The 18,675-nt window shown below is 30.7% G+C and overlaps 3 protein-coding genes across 3 annotated transcripts; 1 reads left to right on the top strand and 2 right to left on the bottom strand.

Moving 5' to 3' along the window:
- Positions 1–328: 328 nt before the first annotated feature.
- Positions 329–2,247, bottom strand: LOC107024353 (1-aminocyclopropane-1-carboxylate oxidase 4). The gene is made up of 4 exons (XM_015225316.2): positions 2,011–2,247; positions 1,560–1,786; positions 1,121–1,454; positions 329–786 (listed from the first exon to the last, which is right to left on the bottom strand). The coding sequence occupies exons 1-4, from the start codon at positions 2,113–2,115 to the stop codon at positions 502–504; spliced, it is 951 nt and encodes a 316-aa protein (XP_015080802.1). The 5' UTR covers positions 2,116–2,247; the 3' UTR covers positions 329–501.
- A 6,858-nt stretch (positions 2,248–9,105) lies between these two features.
- On the top strand, positions 9,106–10,295 carry LOC107025217 (putative expansin-B14). The gene is made up of 4 exons (XM_015226023.2): positions 9,106–9,259; positions 9,393–9,505; positions 9,582–9,778; positions 9,874–10,295. The coding sequence occupies exons 1-4, from the start codon at positions 9,133–9,135 to the stop codon at positions 10,208–10,210; spliced, it is 774 nt and encodes a 257-aa protein (XP_015081509.1). The 5' UTR covers positions 9,106–9,132; the 3' UTR covers positions 10,211–10,295.
- A 4,457-nt stretch (positions 10,296–14,752) lies between these two features.
- Positions 14,753–16,503, bottom strand: LOC107024035 (1-aminocyclopropane-1-carboxylate oxidase 1). Its single transcript, XM_015224914.2, has 4 exons — positions 16,293–16,503; positions 15,782–16,008; positions 15,342–15,675; positions 14,753–15,249 (listed from the first exon to the last, which is right to left on the bottom strand). Exons 1-4 carry the CDS (start codon positions 16,395–16,397, stop codon positions 14,968–14,970), a joined length of 948 nt encoding a protein of 315 aa, XP_015080400.1. The 5' UTR covers positions 16,398–16,503; the 3' UTR covers positions 14,753–14,967.
- Positions 16,504–18,675: the final 2,172 nt, after the last annotated feature.

Raw genomic sequence — 18,675 nt, 5'->3', positions numbered from 1 at the left:
AAAATGTTTTCCTTCTATCGAACACACCGGTAAATAAAAATTTTAACTTTCTCTGTTCCTTTTCATTTTTACCTCATCCGTTTTAAATTTCTCTGTTCCTGGTCTCATCTAATAAAAATTTTCATAATACACTTGTCCCACAACAATATAAGTGGGCGTTTGATCATTGTTTTATTTTAAAATTTGAAACAAAATATTATTTTCAAAGTAAAAATGATATTTGAAATTTGGTCATAGTGAATTTCTCAACAGTCAATTAAGAATGCTTAAAAATTAGTAACTTGTAAAGGTAAGACAAAGTAGTTTCATGAAAAGAGGAACAGGACACTAGCAATCATTTGTACTATAAAGTAACTTTCATTTATCAGATTATTTTTTATTACAAGCTTTAGAACCCTTTAAAATACCACACAACAATCACACGCACATACACCATCTTTTGTATAATTATGTGTTTAATTAGCTAAGTTTGTATAACTTCCAAGAACATAATAATTTTCTTTAAGCACTTGCAAATTGATCAACTAATTCCACATTAGCTTCCATAGCCTTCATTGCTTCAAATCTTGGCTCTTTTGGCTGAAACTTTAGTCCAGCATATAACTTCATGTAATCATCAAACACGAATTTCGGATAAACTTGCTTGCTTTCCTCAATTAGAGCTGGTGCTGGATAGATCACTGCGTCATTTCCTGGATTATAAAATGATGCTAGTGACATCCGAGTCCCATCTGTTTGTGCAATCACTCTGTGCATCACGCTCTTGTACTTCCCGTTGGTAATCACCTGTTTTTATAACATTTCATAAATACCCTTTTTAGTATTCCTTCCGTTTAAAAAAGAATGATCCTATTTCCTTTTTAGTCTGTTCAAAAAAGACTGATCCATTTCCTTTTTTGGTTTAACACTTTAACTTTAACTTTCCGCGTGGCATGTTTAAGACCACATGATTAAAGGACGTTTTGGTACATTTGACAGAATTTTAATTTAGAACCACAAGATTAAAAAGTCTTCTTTCTTTTCTTAAACTCCGTTCCAAGTCAAACTAGGCCATAACGGAGGGAGTAAAACTCTTAAGTTTTAGTGAGAAAATCACACATGCTTTTATTGAATCTTGTACCTCAAGTTGGTCACCAAGGTTAACCACAATAGAGTGGCGCATGGGAGGAACATCGATCCATTGCTCGTCTTTGAGGAGTTGAAGGCCACTCACTTTGTCATCTTGGAATAGAAGTATGATGCCTCCAGCGTCTGTATGAGCGCGGAGTCCCTTGATCAAATCAGGCTTAGGACATGGTGGATAGTTGCTAACTTTAGTACCAAAATTGGGACCTTTTGATCCATAAAAGGCATTTTTCAAATAACCTTTTTCAAGTCCAAGATTTTCACAGAGTAAGTCAAGTAACTCCTCTGCCAATTTCTCCAATCTTTTAGCAAAATCTCTCATCACCTCTCTGCATCATATGGGACAACATTATAATTAGTTATACTGTCAGTGTATATAACTTAAATTGTATGGTTGTTAATTCATACTCGATATGTAGGACATGTGTATGTACCTGTATTCGTCATCCAGGTCGGGTACTTGAGAGATGTTAGAAGTAGGAAGATGGCGTAAAAAGAAAGTGCTTTCCCAATCCAAATCAGTAACCTCAGCTTGCACAGCTTCAAGTCCCTTACTTGCTACCAATTCCTTAAACCTTTGTTCCATGCCCTTCTTGTAATGTCCCTTTGTCAATTTCTCCACACTGTCCATTACTTCATGTGGAATCCCATGGTTCACCAACTACAATGATCACATAAACATATTAAGAAAAAACATCTATGTGCAAAGATTAGGATATTTTCTGTTTCGTTTTATGTGTCTTAGTATGACTGGATATAAAGTTTACGAAAGTAATTATTGTCACGTTGTGGTCTTTTGAGTCATGTGGTAGGATGTTGGAATTACAGAGTTACTCAATATAGAAAGTGACGTTGTATGTTTATGCAAAATGTAATTATTATTACCTCAAAGAAGCCCCAATTCTCACATGCATCTTTGATCATTTCCATGGTTTTTGCTCTCTCATCTCCATTAAGATTTCCCAAGTTGATAATTGGGAAGTTCTCCATCTTAATTTTTCTTGGTAATTAAAGTATATGATGTGAATTATACAAGAGATTGAAGAGATAAATATTAAAATGTTCTGATGAAAAAAGAGTGATACTTTGAAAGGGTATTTATAGGAGAAGAAATCAAGAATTTAGGAATTACTCTTTAATTACCCAAAGTCCAAGTCCACTTTACAAGAATTCTGGTCACAGTTACTTATTGGACCTTCTTACCCTACACACAAGTGGGATTTTATAATTTTGGAGCTAATTAAAGATGTACATTGGAAAATGACCAATTTTTTGGTGGCTAAAAATGATTTTCCCTTTTATCTTGACCAGTAGATATATATTTAATATAAAAAGGGCTTTGTCTGAAGAGGCTGCTCTAGTGAAAACTAATTTTATGATATTGTTTCATGTGTTATTATAAATTTCTTGGTTCTGAGTCAGACCAAGTTGCCTCACACTTTTGAAAGTTTCTAAATGCGGGACGTGATCGAATCTAGAATTTTTAAAATATAAGTTCAAAGAAAAAAGGAAAGAATGTATTAAGTAAGAACCGTTCCCTAATCCTCTAAGTAAATAACTTAACATTCAATCAAGTGCATGATTGTACTTAGCACATTGCACGATAGGTGCCAAACTAAGACTTGAATCTTATTGATTGTCGATTCTAATCTTTTTAGATTATTGGTTCCTAATTAATTATTTGTACATATTCAATAATACTTTTTTTTAAAAAAAATATACATGATTTAAATAAAAATTATTAAGTTCAGTCGAATCTGTACTTGACACTCCCGCCTGCATTGCGCCCCATGCATCTTTCATATGAAATTTCTATCCATTGACTTTGAGTAATTTTTTCTTGTTACACAAATTGTAGTGCAGGACTTCCATGTCTTCTTGATTTTTCCTGAGTTAATGAAACTAAAAGTTTGCCTAAAACTTACTGCGTTTAGAAGCTATCTTTTAATTGACCGGAAACACTAGGTGATTACTTTTTATTTTTTAACTGAGAAACATTACTCAGTACTTAGTGCAAGATAGAAGATAACAAATTAAAAACCTAATGAAATTGTAATTGAGGTTTGTGAGCTACTCAACATTACCATTATAAAAAAAAAAGAGAGAATTTTAGAAATCTTCCCTAAGATTGCTTCATCACACTACTTTCTCTTGTATTTTTTATCACATAGGAAAAATTGCCTAAATATGCAATTCATTTTATCATATTTTTAAGAATTTCCTATCATTTGAAAAAGTTACACAATCCCTAATCCCTTATATTCTTGAATACATCACCCTTTATGTGATGTATCGGTCAGATACATTACTATACGTGATGTATCGGGACGTAATACATTACTTTACGCGATATATCAGTTAGATACGGTCTGATACATCACTATACGCAGTGTATCGAGATGTAATACATTACTTTATACAATAATTCAGCCGGATACATTTCTACACGCGATGTATCTGGACATTGAGTGACGTATCTAAAATGAAAATGTGATGTATCAAAATGTTGAACAATATACCCAAAATTGGAATGCGATGTATCTAGATGTTTTGGAATGTATTCGAATTCCACAAAATTTAAGGAATTTTTGAAATTTAAAAAAGGATAGAAATAAGATGTAATTAACTTTTAATACCATGAGATTCATATAAAATTTCTTAGGTATATTACACTAACCACTCTTAATTGATTTTTTAAAAATAACAATTCATTTAATTTATTTACTATTAATGTTATTTTTTGTTATTGAAGTCATTTCTTTGAGGGCGGCCATGTGATCATTGGCAATGCATTTGACATTTTAAAAATATTAACAATGATTTTGAGGTAATTTTAGAGTCTGCAATCACGAGTTCTAGTTATTATATTCTTAAGCCAAATCTAAGCTTAATTAATTATCTTTGACTAGGACGTTTGAATTTTCGACATATCATATTTTATATTTTTGTTACTTTAGCTATGTCATTCCGTTTAATTGTTAATCAACAACTTTACCTAATTAACTAATCGTTGAATTTCGTACAGCTAATAAAATCTAAGCTGACGAAATATGCAGGCTAGAACAAACTAATTACTTCCTTCGTCAACTTTTAATTGTCACGATTTTCTTTTTTTTTTAGAGTCAAACTATAAGAACTTTGACTAACATTTTACTATGTATCTTTTCATCATATTAATCTGTAAAAAATTACAGTCTATAGTACTTTTCGTATAGTTTTTTAATATTCAAAATTTTAATTTAAAATATTAAATTAATTTAATTTTAAAAGCTATTCAAATTGACTTTCGAAAAGTGCAATATGACAATTAAAAATGAACAGATGAAGTATATAAGTGTATCAAGACATCCATTTGGCGATCTAAAGCTTTGTCCTTGAGATATAATTATTTTTTATAAATCTAATACGTAAACGTAATCGTTTTAGTCATGACTTAAATATTGTGCTCTGTCTAGAAAATTATTCAAAAAAATAAAGTAATCGTACAATACTATAAGAGGAAATAAAAAATTCGAGTGGTTATTCTCTATCTAAATTAAAGTTGTCAAATTCAATGCACATGAAAAACACGAATTAGCCACCTTTGGACTACATGCCTAAGGTTTTTTTGCACCTCTTGATATTAAATAAATAGCAAAAACGAATTTTGAAAATTGTTATATTGTTAATATATGATTAATTTCAAAAACTTAAAGAATTTTTTTCAAACTTCTATTATATTTGATAACTATAATGTATAAAATATGTCAGGTTTATTTAGTTATCAGAAGAAGAAAAAAAACTTCTTTAGTCCACTTGCACTTTTAGTTTTGATTTCTGTAAATGTAGTACCTAAAGTTTTATTGATCATTATCACTATAAAGTAAGCAGGAGTATCTATCTATCTATAAAATAAATAAATAAATAAATACACTTAATTTTACCCTAATTTATGTGGTTTAATAAAAGGGTCATGAGTCATAGTGTTGTGATTGTAAACGCTCTTCATTTTCGATTTTAAAACAGTAATTTGGAATTATTAAAAGAGTTAAAAATCTTCAATTTGGATAGAGCCTAGAGGAGTCACATGCAATGGTCCAAAATTTTTCATCATCATGTGGCTAACTTGTAGTAAAATCATTCACAAACTTTATAATTTCTATGCATGCATTGCCAAAAATTCCAAGACATGCTTTGGTGCCCCATGTTATTTGTGCAGTGCCTTACAAGTTTGGAGGAATATTTTCCATCTCTTTTTAGGGTTCATGCATGTGCATTGCCCCACCAAACTTCACTTTTTCTTTGAAAAAAAAGATTTATCTATTTAGGGCTCGGTTAATTCAGGAATAAGTTATTTTATGATTAATTATTTTATGATATAGTTATTCCATTAATCTTAATGTATGATAAAAGTAACAATATAATCTTGGAATAACTAATTTCAACATAATTTATTCTACTATTTTTTTTCCAACCAAATATAAAATAAGCTCGTCCTAAAATTTTAAATACGTTGTACACTTTTTCAATAAACTAATGCACTTTATACTTTAAGCCTTTTTATTAAAAGAAAGTCACGATCCCAAACTCATTTAATCAAGGGATAATGCACAAGTACCATCTCAATCTATGTCCGAAATCTCACAGATACACTTATACTATCCTAAGGTCCTATTACCCCCTTAAACTTATTTTATTAATAATTTTCTACCTCTTTTCGGCCTACGTGGCACAATCTTGTGGGCCCAACGCTGGTTGACTTTTTTTCAAGTTAGTGCCACGTCGGCCGAAAAGGGTAGAAAATTACTTATAAAATAAGTCCAGGAGGATAATAGGACCTTAGTATAGTATAAGTGTCTGTGGGATTTCGGATATAGGTTGAGGGGATATTTGTGCATTTTCCCTTTAATCAAATATATAATAATGAGATTTACCTAGATTTATTTTTATGTATTTCTTCTAAATTTCATTCGCTTTGATAGATTTAAGACATTTTCTTCTAAAAAGGAAATAGCGGATTATAAGTTGGAAAAAAAAAGAGTGAAACATTCTTAACTAATTATTTTAAGAAAAAATATCATTACATTTCAAAAAAATAAAATCGAATCAGACCGAAAATAAACAAAGTAATAAATGTGTACCAAATTTGATTTGGTTAGATATTTAATAATTAAAATATTTTCTTCTTCCGATATTATTTGTAATGATTTCTATTTTTAGAGTTAAACTATAAAAACTTTGACTAACATTTTAAGATGTATTTTTTCATCATATTTATATGCAAAAAAATTGCAATTTATAATATTTTTTATATAGTTTTAGAATATCTATTTTTTTTAAAAAAATATCGAATTAATATAATCTAATTTAACTTTAAAAATTAGACAAATTGACTTTTGAAAAACACTACATGACAACGAATACCGGACAGAGGGAGTATCAATTAAACTAATTTCATTTTGATTTCAATGAGAATAATCGATCCAAATTGTATATGAACACCTAATGGTACCTTCGACATATATAAAACATAAATTTACGTATAAAATTTTTCAAAAGTACTACAAATATGTACTCATAATTTTTAAAATATAATAATTCAATACCAAAGATTCTACATTATGCACTCATATAGAACTAAAATTCTGAATTGACCATTGCAATAACTAGGTCTTTATTTTGTCACACAAAATATGAAAAGCCACTTAGTTTTGTTGGTTTTATGTTGCTTTATGGTCTTACATACTTATTACTTCTTTGAAGAAGAAAAAAACAATGTATACATAATTAATAGCTCTTTATTTTGTCCACGTACAAAATGAGAAGCACTGCATTTTGTTGGTTTCGTATTGCTTAATTTAGTGGTCTTATATGCTTATAATTTCTTTTAAAAGCTTCTTACTAGCTTTCTCTATCCATTTTTATTGGTCATATTGTGTTTTCCAAAAGTTAATTTAACTAATTTTTAAAATTAAATTAAATTACATCAATTCGATATTTTAAGCAGAAGATTTAGATATTTAAAAACTAAATAAAAAGTATTATCAATTGCAATTTTTTGTATATAAATATGATAAAAAACACATCGTAAAGTACTAGTCAAAGTTTTTATAATTTAACTCTAAAAAAAAAGTATAACAATTGAAAGTGGACAGAGGTAGTACATTCTACTCGAAAAGAAAAATGAAAATCACATTTTTTTCGACATATATATATATATATATATATATATATATATATATATATGTGAGAATAAAGAGAATATGATGTCATGATTAGTTAATTATCTCTTAAACAAGCTAATGATAAATATTTAAACAAGTATGAATTGAAATTGATATTTTTATTCCATATTATATTAGACAAAAGTTGATTAAAATGCTAAATTTAACGTGTAAACATAGTGAAGGAGAATAAACATACTCCCTTTGTTCCATTTTATGCGGCATTTTTCATTTTTCGAGAGTCAAACAGTTTAACTTTGACCGGACATTTGAATATGAAATCTTCAAATTTTTTAAAATAAAATTTATATATTTGTAAACTATGTAAAGAGTACTATAAGTCACAATAATTGATAATTCAAAATGTAAAACAGATCTATGAAAAACTTACGGACAAAGATAGACTTGTTTTAATCTCGAAATGCGAAAAGGGAGGAGAGAGATGAGCGAGATTAGGAGAGGTATGAGAGAGGCGAGTGAGAGAGGGTAGAGAGTGGGAGATAGATGAATTGTATATGTATATCGGTTAGATAATTGTACATAATACAAATGCATTTGTATATATGATAAGCGAGATTGAGAGAGGAAGGAGAGAGGCGAGCGAGACTGGAAGAGGGAGGAGAAACGCAAGCGAGAGAGGGCAGAGAGTGGGAGAGAGGTGAATTGTATATGTATATCGGTTAGATAATTATATATTATACATATACAAACATGGCTAATTATACAAACTCAAAGTTAGTCCACATAATTAACGTATAATGTTAGTCGAGAATGATAATTATAGCAAACTATACCTATGATGAGTTATTAAGTAGTATAAATTTGTTTAACCGCGTAATTTTTCTAAAATTTAATAATTAAAATTTTAGTTGATTTCGAAGTCTTAAATATTAGAAAGATAAAAAAAAATAATTTGAGAAAAATAGTAAATGTCAATTTTCTGTATTATAAAGTCTCTTAATGAAGATTAAAAAATTCAATCAATATGTGTAAGGACCTTCTCCTTTTAATATAACACAAGTAATGGTCATAGCAAACAATTTGTTGTGGAGCGCAATTATGTAACTATAGTTATAGCATACAAATATGAGTTCTGTGTTTACCATAAGTGAAAATTATTTTATTTATTTAATCTACAGATAGATTGAACTCACATTGCTCAAGCCCACATGCCAACGGACTTATTTGAAGCGGGCTAAAAAGATATGTTTTTAAATGGGCTCTAAAACTTTTGCCCCAATCTTATAAAATCATGAATTAGATCGGGCTTAGGCATATTGACTGTTCTACTAAAGAAAATTAATTTTATGCATTCTTAATTACTTTCTAGGAGAAAATATTCATAAATCAGATATAGAAAAGCTTCAATCACCTTATTTTTAAATGATACTCTCTCCGTCCACTTTTATTTGTCATGTTGTGTTTTTTGAAAGTCAACTTGATTAATTTTCAAAGTTATATTAGACTACATTAATTTGATATTCTTAAAAAAGAAATTGAAATTCAAAAACTATATAGAAAGTACTATAAATTGCATTTTTTGCATATTAATATGTTGAAAAAATACATCACTAATATTAGTCAAAGTTTTTATAGTTTGACTCTAAAAAAGGAAATTGTGACAATTAAAAGTTTGACGGAGGTAATACGTACCAAACTTTCAATCCAGATTCCAAGACAATAAATTTCTTTTAAAGTAATCATTGACTCTAATTAATCTCCTAGATTTCATTTTTGCTATAAATATGTCCCAGCAATTCTGAAATTTCATAAGCAATTAGCAAAAAGTATTTAGAGTATAGTCATGGCTACAAATCTTTCCCTTTGGATTATCACTATATTTTTTTGCTCATATTTGGTTACATTTTCTTCTTGTCAACCAAGTGGTTTTTCACTTGCTGTTGCAACTTTTTATACAGATGCTGGAAGTGGTAAGATATATACATCTTACCTTTTGTTTTTCCATAAAATTAATTACTTTTGAATTTAAAATACAATCCTATAAGGCCGTTTGCGTTATTGGTGAAGGCTTGATTCCCCATATATACATTCAATTTGTTGTAGGTGGAGCGTGTGGACTAGAAAACGACGTGGCTAACTCTCCTTACAATTCTATGATCACGGCGGGAAATCAAGCTCTTTTTAAGCAAGGTGTTGGATGTGGTGCATGCTATCAGGTATATATAGCGATTCAATTGAATCCCCTAACTCGATGATTTTATCATTTGTCTTACTAACATGACTACGATGTAGGTGTTTTGCAACGAAGCCCAGAATCCACATTGTTCAGGAAATCCAATAACTGTAACGCTTACTGATGAGTGTCCTGGATCATGCAATGATGATCCAGTTCACTTTGATTTTAGTGGAATAGCATTTGCAAAATTGGCAAAATCTGGTGAACAGGCAGAATTACATAAAGCAGGAAGAATTCCGATTTATTATAAAAGGTATATATATATATATAGTTGACAACAACTAAATTACTTATTAGTTATTTTCGAATTTGGAATTCACACTAATATTATTATTATTATTACTACAGGGTAGCATGCAATTACAACAGAAATATATTGTTCAAGGTAGATAAAGGATCAAACCCTAATTTTTTCGCGGTTGTATCTGAAGCAGTAGACGGAGATGGTGATCTTTCGTTAGTTGAAATACAAACAGGAGGGAAGAAGAATACATGGAATTCAATGAATAGAATGATTGGATCAACTTGGAGTGTTGGAATTGATCCAAACACACAAAAACCTCCATTTTCTCTAAGACTTACTTCTGGAACAAAGCAAAGTGTTACTGCCCTAAATGTCATTCCAAATGGTTGGCAACCAACTCAATTTTACAATTCAAATGTTAATTTTCCCTGTAAATTATAGTGTGAGTGAAACAAAATTTGGATATTTAAGCTATTTGTTTACTCTATGTATCAAGTATGCATGATTAATGAAAAGGCATTAATAATTTTTCTTATGATTTTTACTATATTTTGTTTGTAATGAGGTGGTCAAATAAAAAGTAAATACAAATGAGACAAGTTCATATAAATGTATCTTTAATCATATTAGCTACATACTTATTATAATTAAATCTACTTAAATAAGGACGAATGTAACTAAAAGACATGATTTAAGAATGAAATTAAGGCATATAACAATTCCTAAAGAAATTCATAACATTCGAAATTGTTCCAATTTTTTTTTGAGAATCAACAAACTTTACATTCCCCTGAAATTCTTCTTAAATAATTTTGAGCCTTTTTGGTTCAACAATGATGAATGTTATTGTGTTGTCAAAAATTATTTAAGTGAAATTTAATGGTGGATACATATACATTAGAGTCGTCAATATAGGCTAGGCACGTTGGGTCGGTCTGGCCTAACTCGTGATTTGATAGGGTTGGACTACGAATTTTTGAATCTATTTAAGAAAAGAGCTTGAATAAGTCTGTCGATTTGTGGGTCTTGAGAAATATGAATACGTCGGCTCGTGGGTCAAATAAATATTAATTAAAAATAAAAATGAAAATAGAGTATTAAAAATAACAGGAGACTACATTCAAAATATGTTTCAAGTTTGAAATATTACAATTTAAATATAAATTATGTTTATGAAATATTTACTACATAAAATAAAAAAAAATTCTGAAAATTTCTAGAAAATAAACTATATATATAGGTCATAGTCCATGGAATATTATCATAGTTTTTGGGTTTTATTATGATTATTAGAAAACAATTGTAAAAAAGATATAATTTTAAGAAAAGAGGGTTGATCCGGCAAAGCTCGTAGCCCATGCACTTGTGGGCTGGGCCAAATATTTTTTGGCCCATACAGAAAATAGGCTAGCCCAGCCTGACACGTCAAATTGCAAAGCCTGTATTGGTCATCCCGGAGGGGGTGGATTAACTCATATTGACAACTCTAGTATAATCTTCAGAGACCCTATTAATAAGAACACAACTCAGATCTTAATTAAGATTACTACTTATTGGATACACATATTTCAAGGGCTATCGAAACAATATTGATACTACCACATTCATGTTACAGTAGCCAAGGAAAGTCTCAAAAGAACACCAGCAGACAAAAACTCTTTACAATGCTCCCTTAGATCCTTCTGTTCCGTGGGATTACATAACCAAAATTGAGATCCATTTCTTCTGGTGACAAACAGTCAAGACCCACTTCATCAATTTCTTCTTGTGACAAACCATCAAGACCCACTTCGATGATAAAGAGATTCTATCGGGTCGTTGTGATGATATCTTGAGAAGAAAAGAGTAGATTAGTCATTGTTGTAATGAAATTTTATGGTGAAATATTGAATTCGAAAATATGAGAGATAATTGAGTGATAGATATAAGAGGGAGAACTAAGAGAGAGTGGTTGATTTGGAGTGAAAGAATAAATTAAGTAGATAATTAATCAATCCTAGTTTTAAAAGATATATGTATCTAATTGTATCTTCAATAATATATGGTATAAACAATTAAAAGTGATAATATATGTAATTGATTGAAAGTAGAGATAAAATTAATACATATGGTTAGAGTTGTCAAAAAGGGCCAACAAAGCCCCAACCCGCCCAAGCCTCGTGAACCAAGGAATTAAAAGGGCTAGGACGGTCTGACCCTGCATTTGGAAGGGCCTGAAAATGTCCAACCTCACTCAATTCTAGAAGGGCCGCGTGCTGGGTGGGCTAGCCCTTTTTTTAATTTTCTTTTCTTTTCAAGCTTAAAATTTTATGACATCAAGATTGAAAAGATTTTCAAATCAAATATGACAAATAATGGTGTTGTTTCAATAACACTATAAAAAAATTCTAGTGTGATTAGCATGTATCTAGGATACTAGATACGCGAAATAGATATTTTTTGTGTGATGCAGCCACATATGTGAACGAGATAAGAAAGTGGCAAGCGAGATGGAAGAAGGCGAGGGCGCGGGATTTGTCAATGTATCCTAGGCATATGCGAATCCACTTGGATAGAGTCTACCTAAAATAAATTACACATATTTTGAATCTATATGTCCTGAGATACATGTCTCTGGACACACCAAAAATCTGATAAGATTCATACTACTACAAATAGCTTGTATGTAAGTTATTGACTCATACACTAGTGAAATTTCTATAATCTACCATAAAATAAATAGTTTTGGCTCATGAGCTGACCCCCGATCAAGCATCAAGGGTCAATAACTTACATGGGCTAGGTTATAAGCCCTAGTTTTAAAGGGGCTCGAACAATCTTATCCCAATCCTACATTTTAATTTTTTGCATTTGACAAGACTTGCACATTTGTTAAGTCCTTTTTCCTAGCATTTTTAGCGTCAAACAAATTACAATTGCCCTAGCAAGGATGGTTTTCCAACATATTGAATTGAGGTATCAAAGGCTTGAAGCAGGTTACCACAACCATCTATAACTACTACACCAATGTTTGTCGTCTGAAAGTTATAAGAGAGGGGTGAATTAAAATTAGGCAGAATGGTCTGGTGGACCCTATACTATGTGTTTGTATTGTGAACCATTTTACTTACATCTTTGTCAATTGAACTCTTATACTCAATAAAGCACAATTTAACAAACTCCTCTGACCATTGACCGAACTTAAGTGGCATTAGAATGTGTGAGTTGACAAAAATGTGTAGTCACACACTTCTTAAGCATGTGAGTAACATTTGTACTTAAAATTTTTAAAAATTATAAAAGAAATAATTATTTTAAGAATAATCAATTAAAGAATCCCCGCTTCATCACCCATTAAACCTGTTTTTCAGCAATGTCCACCCGTTTTTCTTTATTTCAACAATCTATTATCTTTTATATAGCATATTTGACATTTCTTGAGTCCACTAATTCACCAACGAAGGGAGGAGCGGCACTGGTGATGCTCGCCGGAAACCAATGATATGCAGTGGAATGAGAAAGAGGTGCAGCTGCAGAGCCACAAGCAGTAGCAACTCTTCTAACCTTTGGTGAAGGTGCTGATAGTTTTGGCAGGAAATACTTAGACTACAATATAACACATGAAAAAATTCAAATCAAGTTTTTGGTCCCTAATTTTGTTCAAAGGATTATTATGCCAAAGTTCATGTTACAGCGGAGAAGAGAACGAGGCGCGCAATGATCTAATCATGGCGGCGAAAATGGTGATGGTGTGCGGCAGAGATAAATTAAAAAATGGTAATGGTGTTTGGCCAGATTTAGTGGTAATGTGCTTGTGTTTTTGATTTTGGGGAGGTTGGATGAGGAAATAAAAATGATGATAATGTGCAACGGAGATAAAGGTAAGAGAATATGGGTGGTTTCGCTGGTAAAAATGGCGACGGCGGCGCTAGCTTTGGCGTGAAACAGCGGGAGTGGGAGAGAATGTATGGAGTTTTATTTTTCTAAAAATAAAATTAAAAAATTATTATTTACCTTCAATTAAAGAATTTTGATTAATAATTTTAAAAGTAATTATGACATGTCATTTATATATCTGATGTTGATATGACATGTCCTTATATAAAGAAGAGTGACCTACACACATGGTTAGAGGAGTTAAAAAATTCATTTCAATTGAGTTTGAAAGTTTATTTGACAAATAATTAAGTAGAAGGGTTCACAATTCAAATGCATACAAGTATACGGGTCCATCAGACCCTTTTGCCTTAAAATTATTGTAGTTGACTTTTCTTGCAGGTTAGTTTCTTAGGATATAAATAGGTAAAGTGCGAAAAGTAAAGAATGACATAATATTTCTATACCGATTCAGATCACTGATGTGGTGCCTAGTTCAATCTCATTGGGTTTCAAGGATATTATTTAGAGCCTCTCTGAATTTTGTGGTACACTTGATTTGGAACTGTAAACCTGTTTGATATGCAAATCAAATATTCTAGCTTGACATAACCTTTACCTGTATAGCCTACATAACTATCTTTTTTTCTCTTTTCTTTTTCAATTGTAAACCAAAAGAATACAAAGCTTTATAAAAAATGAAAGAAATAAAAGTACAAATCGCCACATCATAAAGATACTTAATTTTATAGGCTTAATAGAATTAGAATATTGTTTAGCATTAGTATAAAGACCATTTCACAATATAGCAACATCCATAGTATTTTCTAAATCAGACTAATTAATGGGACAAATTTTCCAAACTACTTAAGTATACCAGGACACCTAAAAAGCACGTGATCAATAATTTCTCATCTAGCTTATCTAATTCTTTTTTATTTCTCTTTGCCCTTTTCCTCTTCTGATTTTAGAGAAACTTATATTGTATATATGTTGACAATCAAATTCTTCTAGTCAATTTTCAAATTTAGTCAACAAATTGAGTCAATATATCACTCTATGTCCAATAAGTGAATAGTATATCGTAAAGTAAGATATTTAAAAGTTAAATTACATGAGAAAGAACAATAGACTCCAAATTATTATTTGTATAATTTCACTAAAAGGCACCTTATTTATTGATACAAATATTAGGACTCTTTTTGATACATATGCAGCAAATCACAATCTTTTTTAATACTAACTTTATTCTACCATACATAAGAAGAGCAAATAATGTGTATACATAGATTGCTATATTTAAATATATTTTTCAAACACCAAATTTTTAATTGAATTGGAATCTAAGCACTTGCAATTGGATCACTTTCCATTGCCTTCATTGCTTCAAATCTTGGCTCTTTGGCTTGAAACTTAAGTCCAGCATATAACTTCATGTAATCATCAAACACAAACTTTGGATACACTTGTGTACTTTCCTCTGCCTCTTTTTCAACCAAAGTTTTTGCTGGATATATTACTGCATCACTTCCTGGATTGTAAAATGAGGCTAATGACATTCGTGTCCCGTCTGTTTGTGCAATCACTCTGTGCATCACACTCTTGTACTTCCCGTTAGTGATCACCTGTTTTTATAACATTTCATAAAATACCATTTTTAGTTACTACTTCTAAGTTATAGTGATAAAAACACACACACACTTAGTGAATCTTGTACCTCAAGTTGATCACCAAGGTTAACCACAATAGAGTGGCGCATGGGAGGAACATTGATCCATTGCTCGTCTTTGAGGAGTTGAAGGCCACTCACTTTGTCATCTTGGAATAGAAGTATGATGCCTCCAGCGTCTGTATGAGCGCGGAGTCCCTTGATCAAATCGGGCTTAGGACATGGTGGATAGTTGCTAACTTTAGAACCAAAATTGGGACCTTTTGATCCATAAAAGGCATTTTTCAAATAACCTTTTTCAAGTCCAAGATTTTCACAGAGTAAGTCAAGTAACTCCTCAGCCAACTTCTCCAATCTTTTAGCAAAATCTCTCATCACCTCTCTGCATCATTTGGTACAACATTATAATTAGTTATACTGTCAGTGTATATAACTTAAATTTTGTGTTTATTTAATATATACGCGATATGTAGGACACATGTATGTACCTGTATTCTTCGTCAAGATCGGGTACTTGAGAGATATTAGAAGTAGGAAGATGGCGCAAGAAGAAAGTGCTTTCCCAATCTAAATCAGTAACCTCAGCTTGAACAGCCTCAAGTCCCTTACTTGCCACTAGTTCCTTAAACCTCTGTTCCATGCACTTCTTGTAATGTGCCTTTGTCATTTTCTCTACTGTGTCCATTACTTCATGTGGAATTCCATGGTTCACCAACTACAATTATAACATAAGCAAACAGAATAACTATTCCCCGTTTCATTTTACGTGTCTTAATTTGACCGATCATTGAATTCAAGAAATTAAGAAAGACTTTTGAGTCGTGTGACAGAAGTTATATGTAATGTATCAAAATGTCATTTATATCTTGTTGTGTTATAAACATGTCATGCGAATTATTAAATATTGAAATGTTATTAATTTTGAAACAGACTAAAGAGAAAAGTATGACTGATAAATTGAAACAAACAGATTAATATGTTTATGTAATTTATGATTACCTCAAAGAAGCCCCAATTCTCACAAGCATCTTTGATCATTTCCATGGTGTTGGCTCTCTCATCTCCATTGAGCTTTTCCAAGTTAATAATTGGGAAGTTCTCCATCTTAATTTCTTGGTAAAGTGTTTTTCTAAGTGTATTGAATAAATATAATATGTGAATACAAAAGATTGAAGAGATGAATATCAATGTTTGATGTACAAATAATGAGGCTTTGAAAGGGTATTTATAGTAGAAGATATTAAAGTAGAGAACTATAATTTAAATAAATAATTATTATATTCCAAGTCTCTATGAGTTATGACAAGTCTATGAGTCCAAGTCTACCTTATGAGTCATAGTTCCTTGTTGAACCATCTTACCTACAAAGGGATTTTGGGATCAAGACAAATTGGAAAAGGACCCATTTTGACTATAATACATGATGGCTTATGGGCCATGGCTACAATAGTACTAAAATTTATTGTGCTTTTGTTTCATGTGTCAAATTTTTATAAAATTTTAGGACACTTTGACTAGGATGTTACAATGTAGTAGTAGTAGTACTTGAGGAAGTTGCCTTGAATTTTACAATAATCTTTAAGGCTGCCCATTTAACTAGTTACAAAAAAAAAATTGTATGAAATTTCCTAGAGATGGCCTAGGGCTTGTCAGTATTGGTGGAATAATTTGAAATATAACGAAGTAAACGTAAGAAATAGCAAAAGATATTCAATATTTATTACATTCTCATATAAATAATAGTGAATCACGAGTATAGTTTTATTTTTATAGATTCAACCCATCGAACTCAATATTATTTGAGATGTAATATGTTATTTGTATAAATGCACTAACATTCAATAAATATTAAATTCTAAATTCAGAACTTCAAAGATATAATCAGCATCTAAAAACATAAAAACTGAATCTATTAAATTTAAATTTTGAATATGTATTTGAACTCGGAATGTACTTAAGTCTTCATCTTTTTAGCTGAAATTGTATAAATCTATTATTAATGTGTAACGTCAGACATTAGGCTACGATGGCCACGTGAGTTTTGGCAAGAAAATTGAGATTAAGTCATACTAAGTCTCGGATTCGGCTCATCTTCATTTCTCTTTCTTTATTTTCTTCAAGTTTTTATTTGGATTAATGACACATGTTATAGGTTAAAATAAATGGTTAAGATTTAATTTTTCAAAGTAAACCTTTAATCATGATTAATGATTTAGTTAAGAAAAGAGCTTGAATAAGTCTGTCGATTTGTGGGTCTTGAAAATATGAATACGTCGGCCCGTGGGTCAAATAAATATTAATTAAAAATAAAAATGAAAATAGAGTATTAAAAATAGCAGGAGACTATATTCAAAATATGTTTCAAGTTTGAAATATTACAATTTAAATATAAATTACGTTTATGAAATATTTACTACATAAAATTAAAAAAAATTCTAAAATTTCTAGAAAATAAACTATATATAGGTCATAGTCCATGGAATATTATCATAGTTTTTGGGTTTTATTATGATTATTAGAAAACAATTGTAAAAAAGATATAATTTTAAGAAAAGAGGGTTGACCCGGCAAAGCTCGTAGCCCATGCACTTGTGGGCTGGGCCAAATATTTTTTGGCCCATACAAAAAATGGGCTAGCCCAGCCTGACACGTCAAATTGCAAAGCCTGTATGGGTCATCCTGGAGGGGGTGGATTAACCCATATTGACAACTCTAATATAATCTTCAGAGACCCTATTAATAAGAACACAACTCAGATCTTAATTGAGATTACTACTTATTGGATACACATATTTCAAGGGCTATCGAAACAATATTGATACTACCACATTCATGTTACAGTAGCCAAAGAAAGTCTCAAAAGATCACCAGCAGACAAAAACTCTTTACAATGCTCCCTTAGATCCTTCTGTATAGTGGGATTACATAACCAAAATTGAGATCCATTTCTTCTGGTGACAAACAGTCAAGACCCACTTCATCAATTTCTTCTTGTGACAAACCATCAAGACCCACTTCGATGATAAAGAGATTCTATCGGGTCGTTGTGATGATATCTTGAGAAGAAAAGAGTAGATTAGTCATTGTTGTAATGAAATTTTATGGTGAAATATTGAATTCGAAAATATGAGAGATAATTGAGTGATAGATATAAGAGGGAGAACTAAGAGAGAGTGGTTGATTTGGAGTGAAAGAATAAATTAAGTAGATAATTAATCAATCCTAGTTTTAAAAGATATATGTATCTAATTGTATCTTCAATAATATATGGTATAAACAATTAAAAGTGATAATATATGTAATTGATTGAAAGTAGAGATAAAATTAATACATATGGTTAGAGTTGTCAAAAAGGGCCAACAAAGCCCCAACCCGCCCAAGC

This window comes from Solanum pennellii, chromosome 7, assembly GCF_001406875.1.
Source record: "Solanum pennellii chromosome 7, SPENNV200".
Taxonomy (NCBI): domain Eukaryota; kingdom Viridiplantae; phylum Streptophyta; class Magnoliopsida; order Solanales; family Solanaceae; genus Solanum; species Solanum pennellii.
This window is presented reverse-complemented; position numbering and strand designations above follow the sequence as displayed.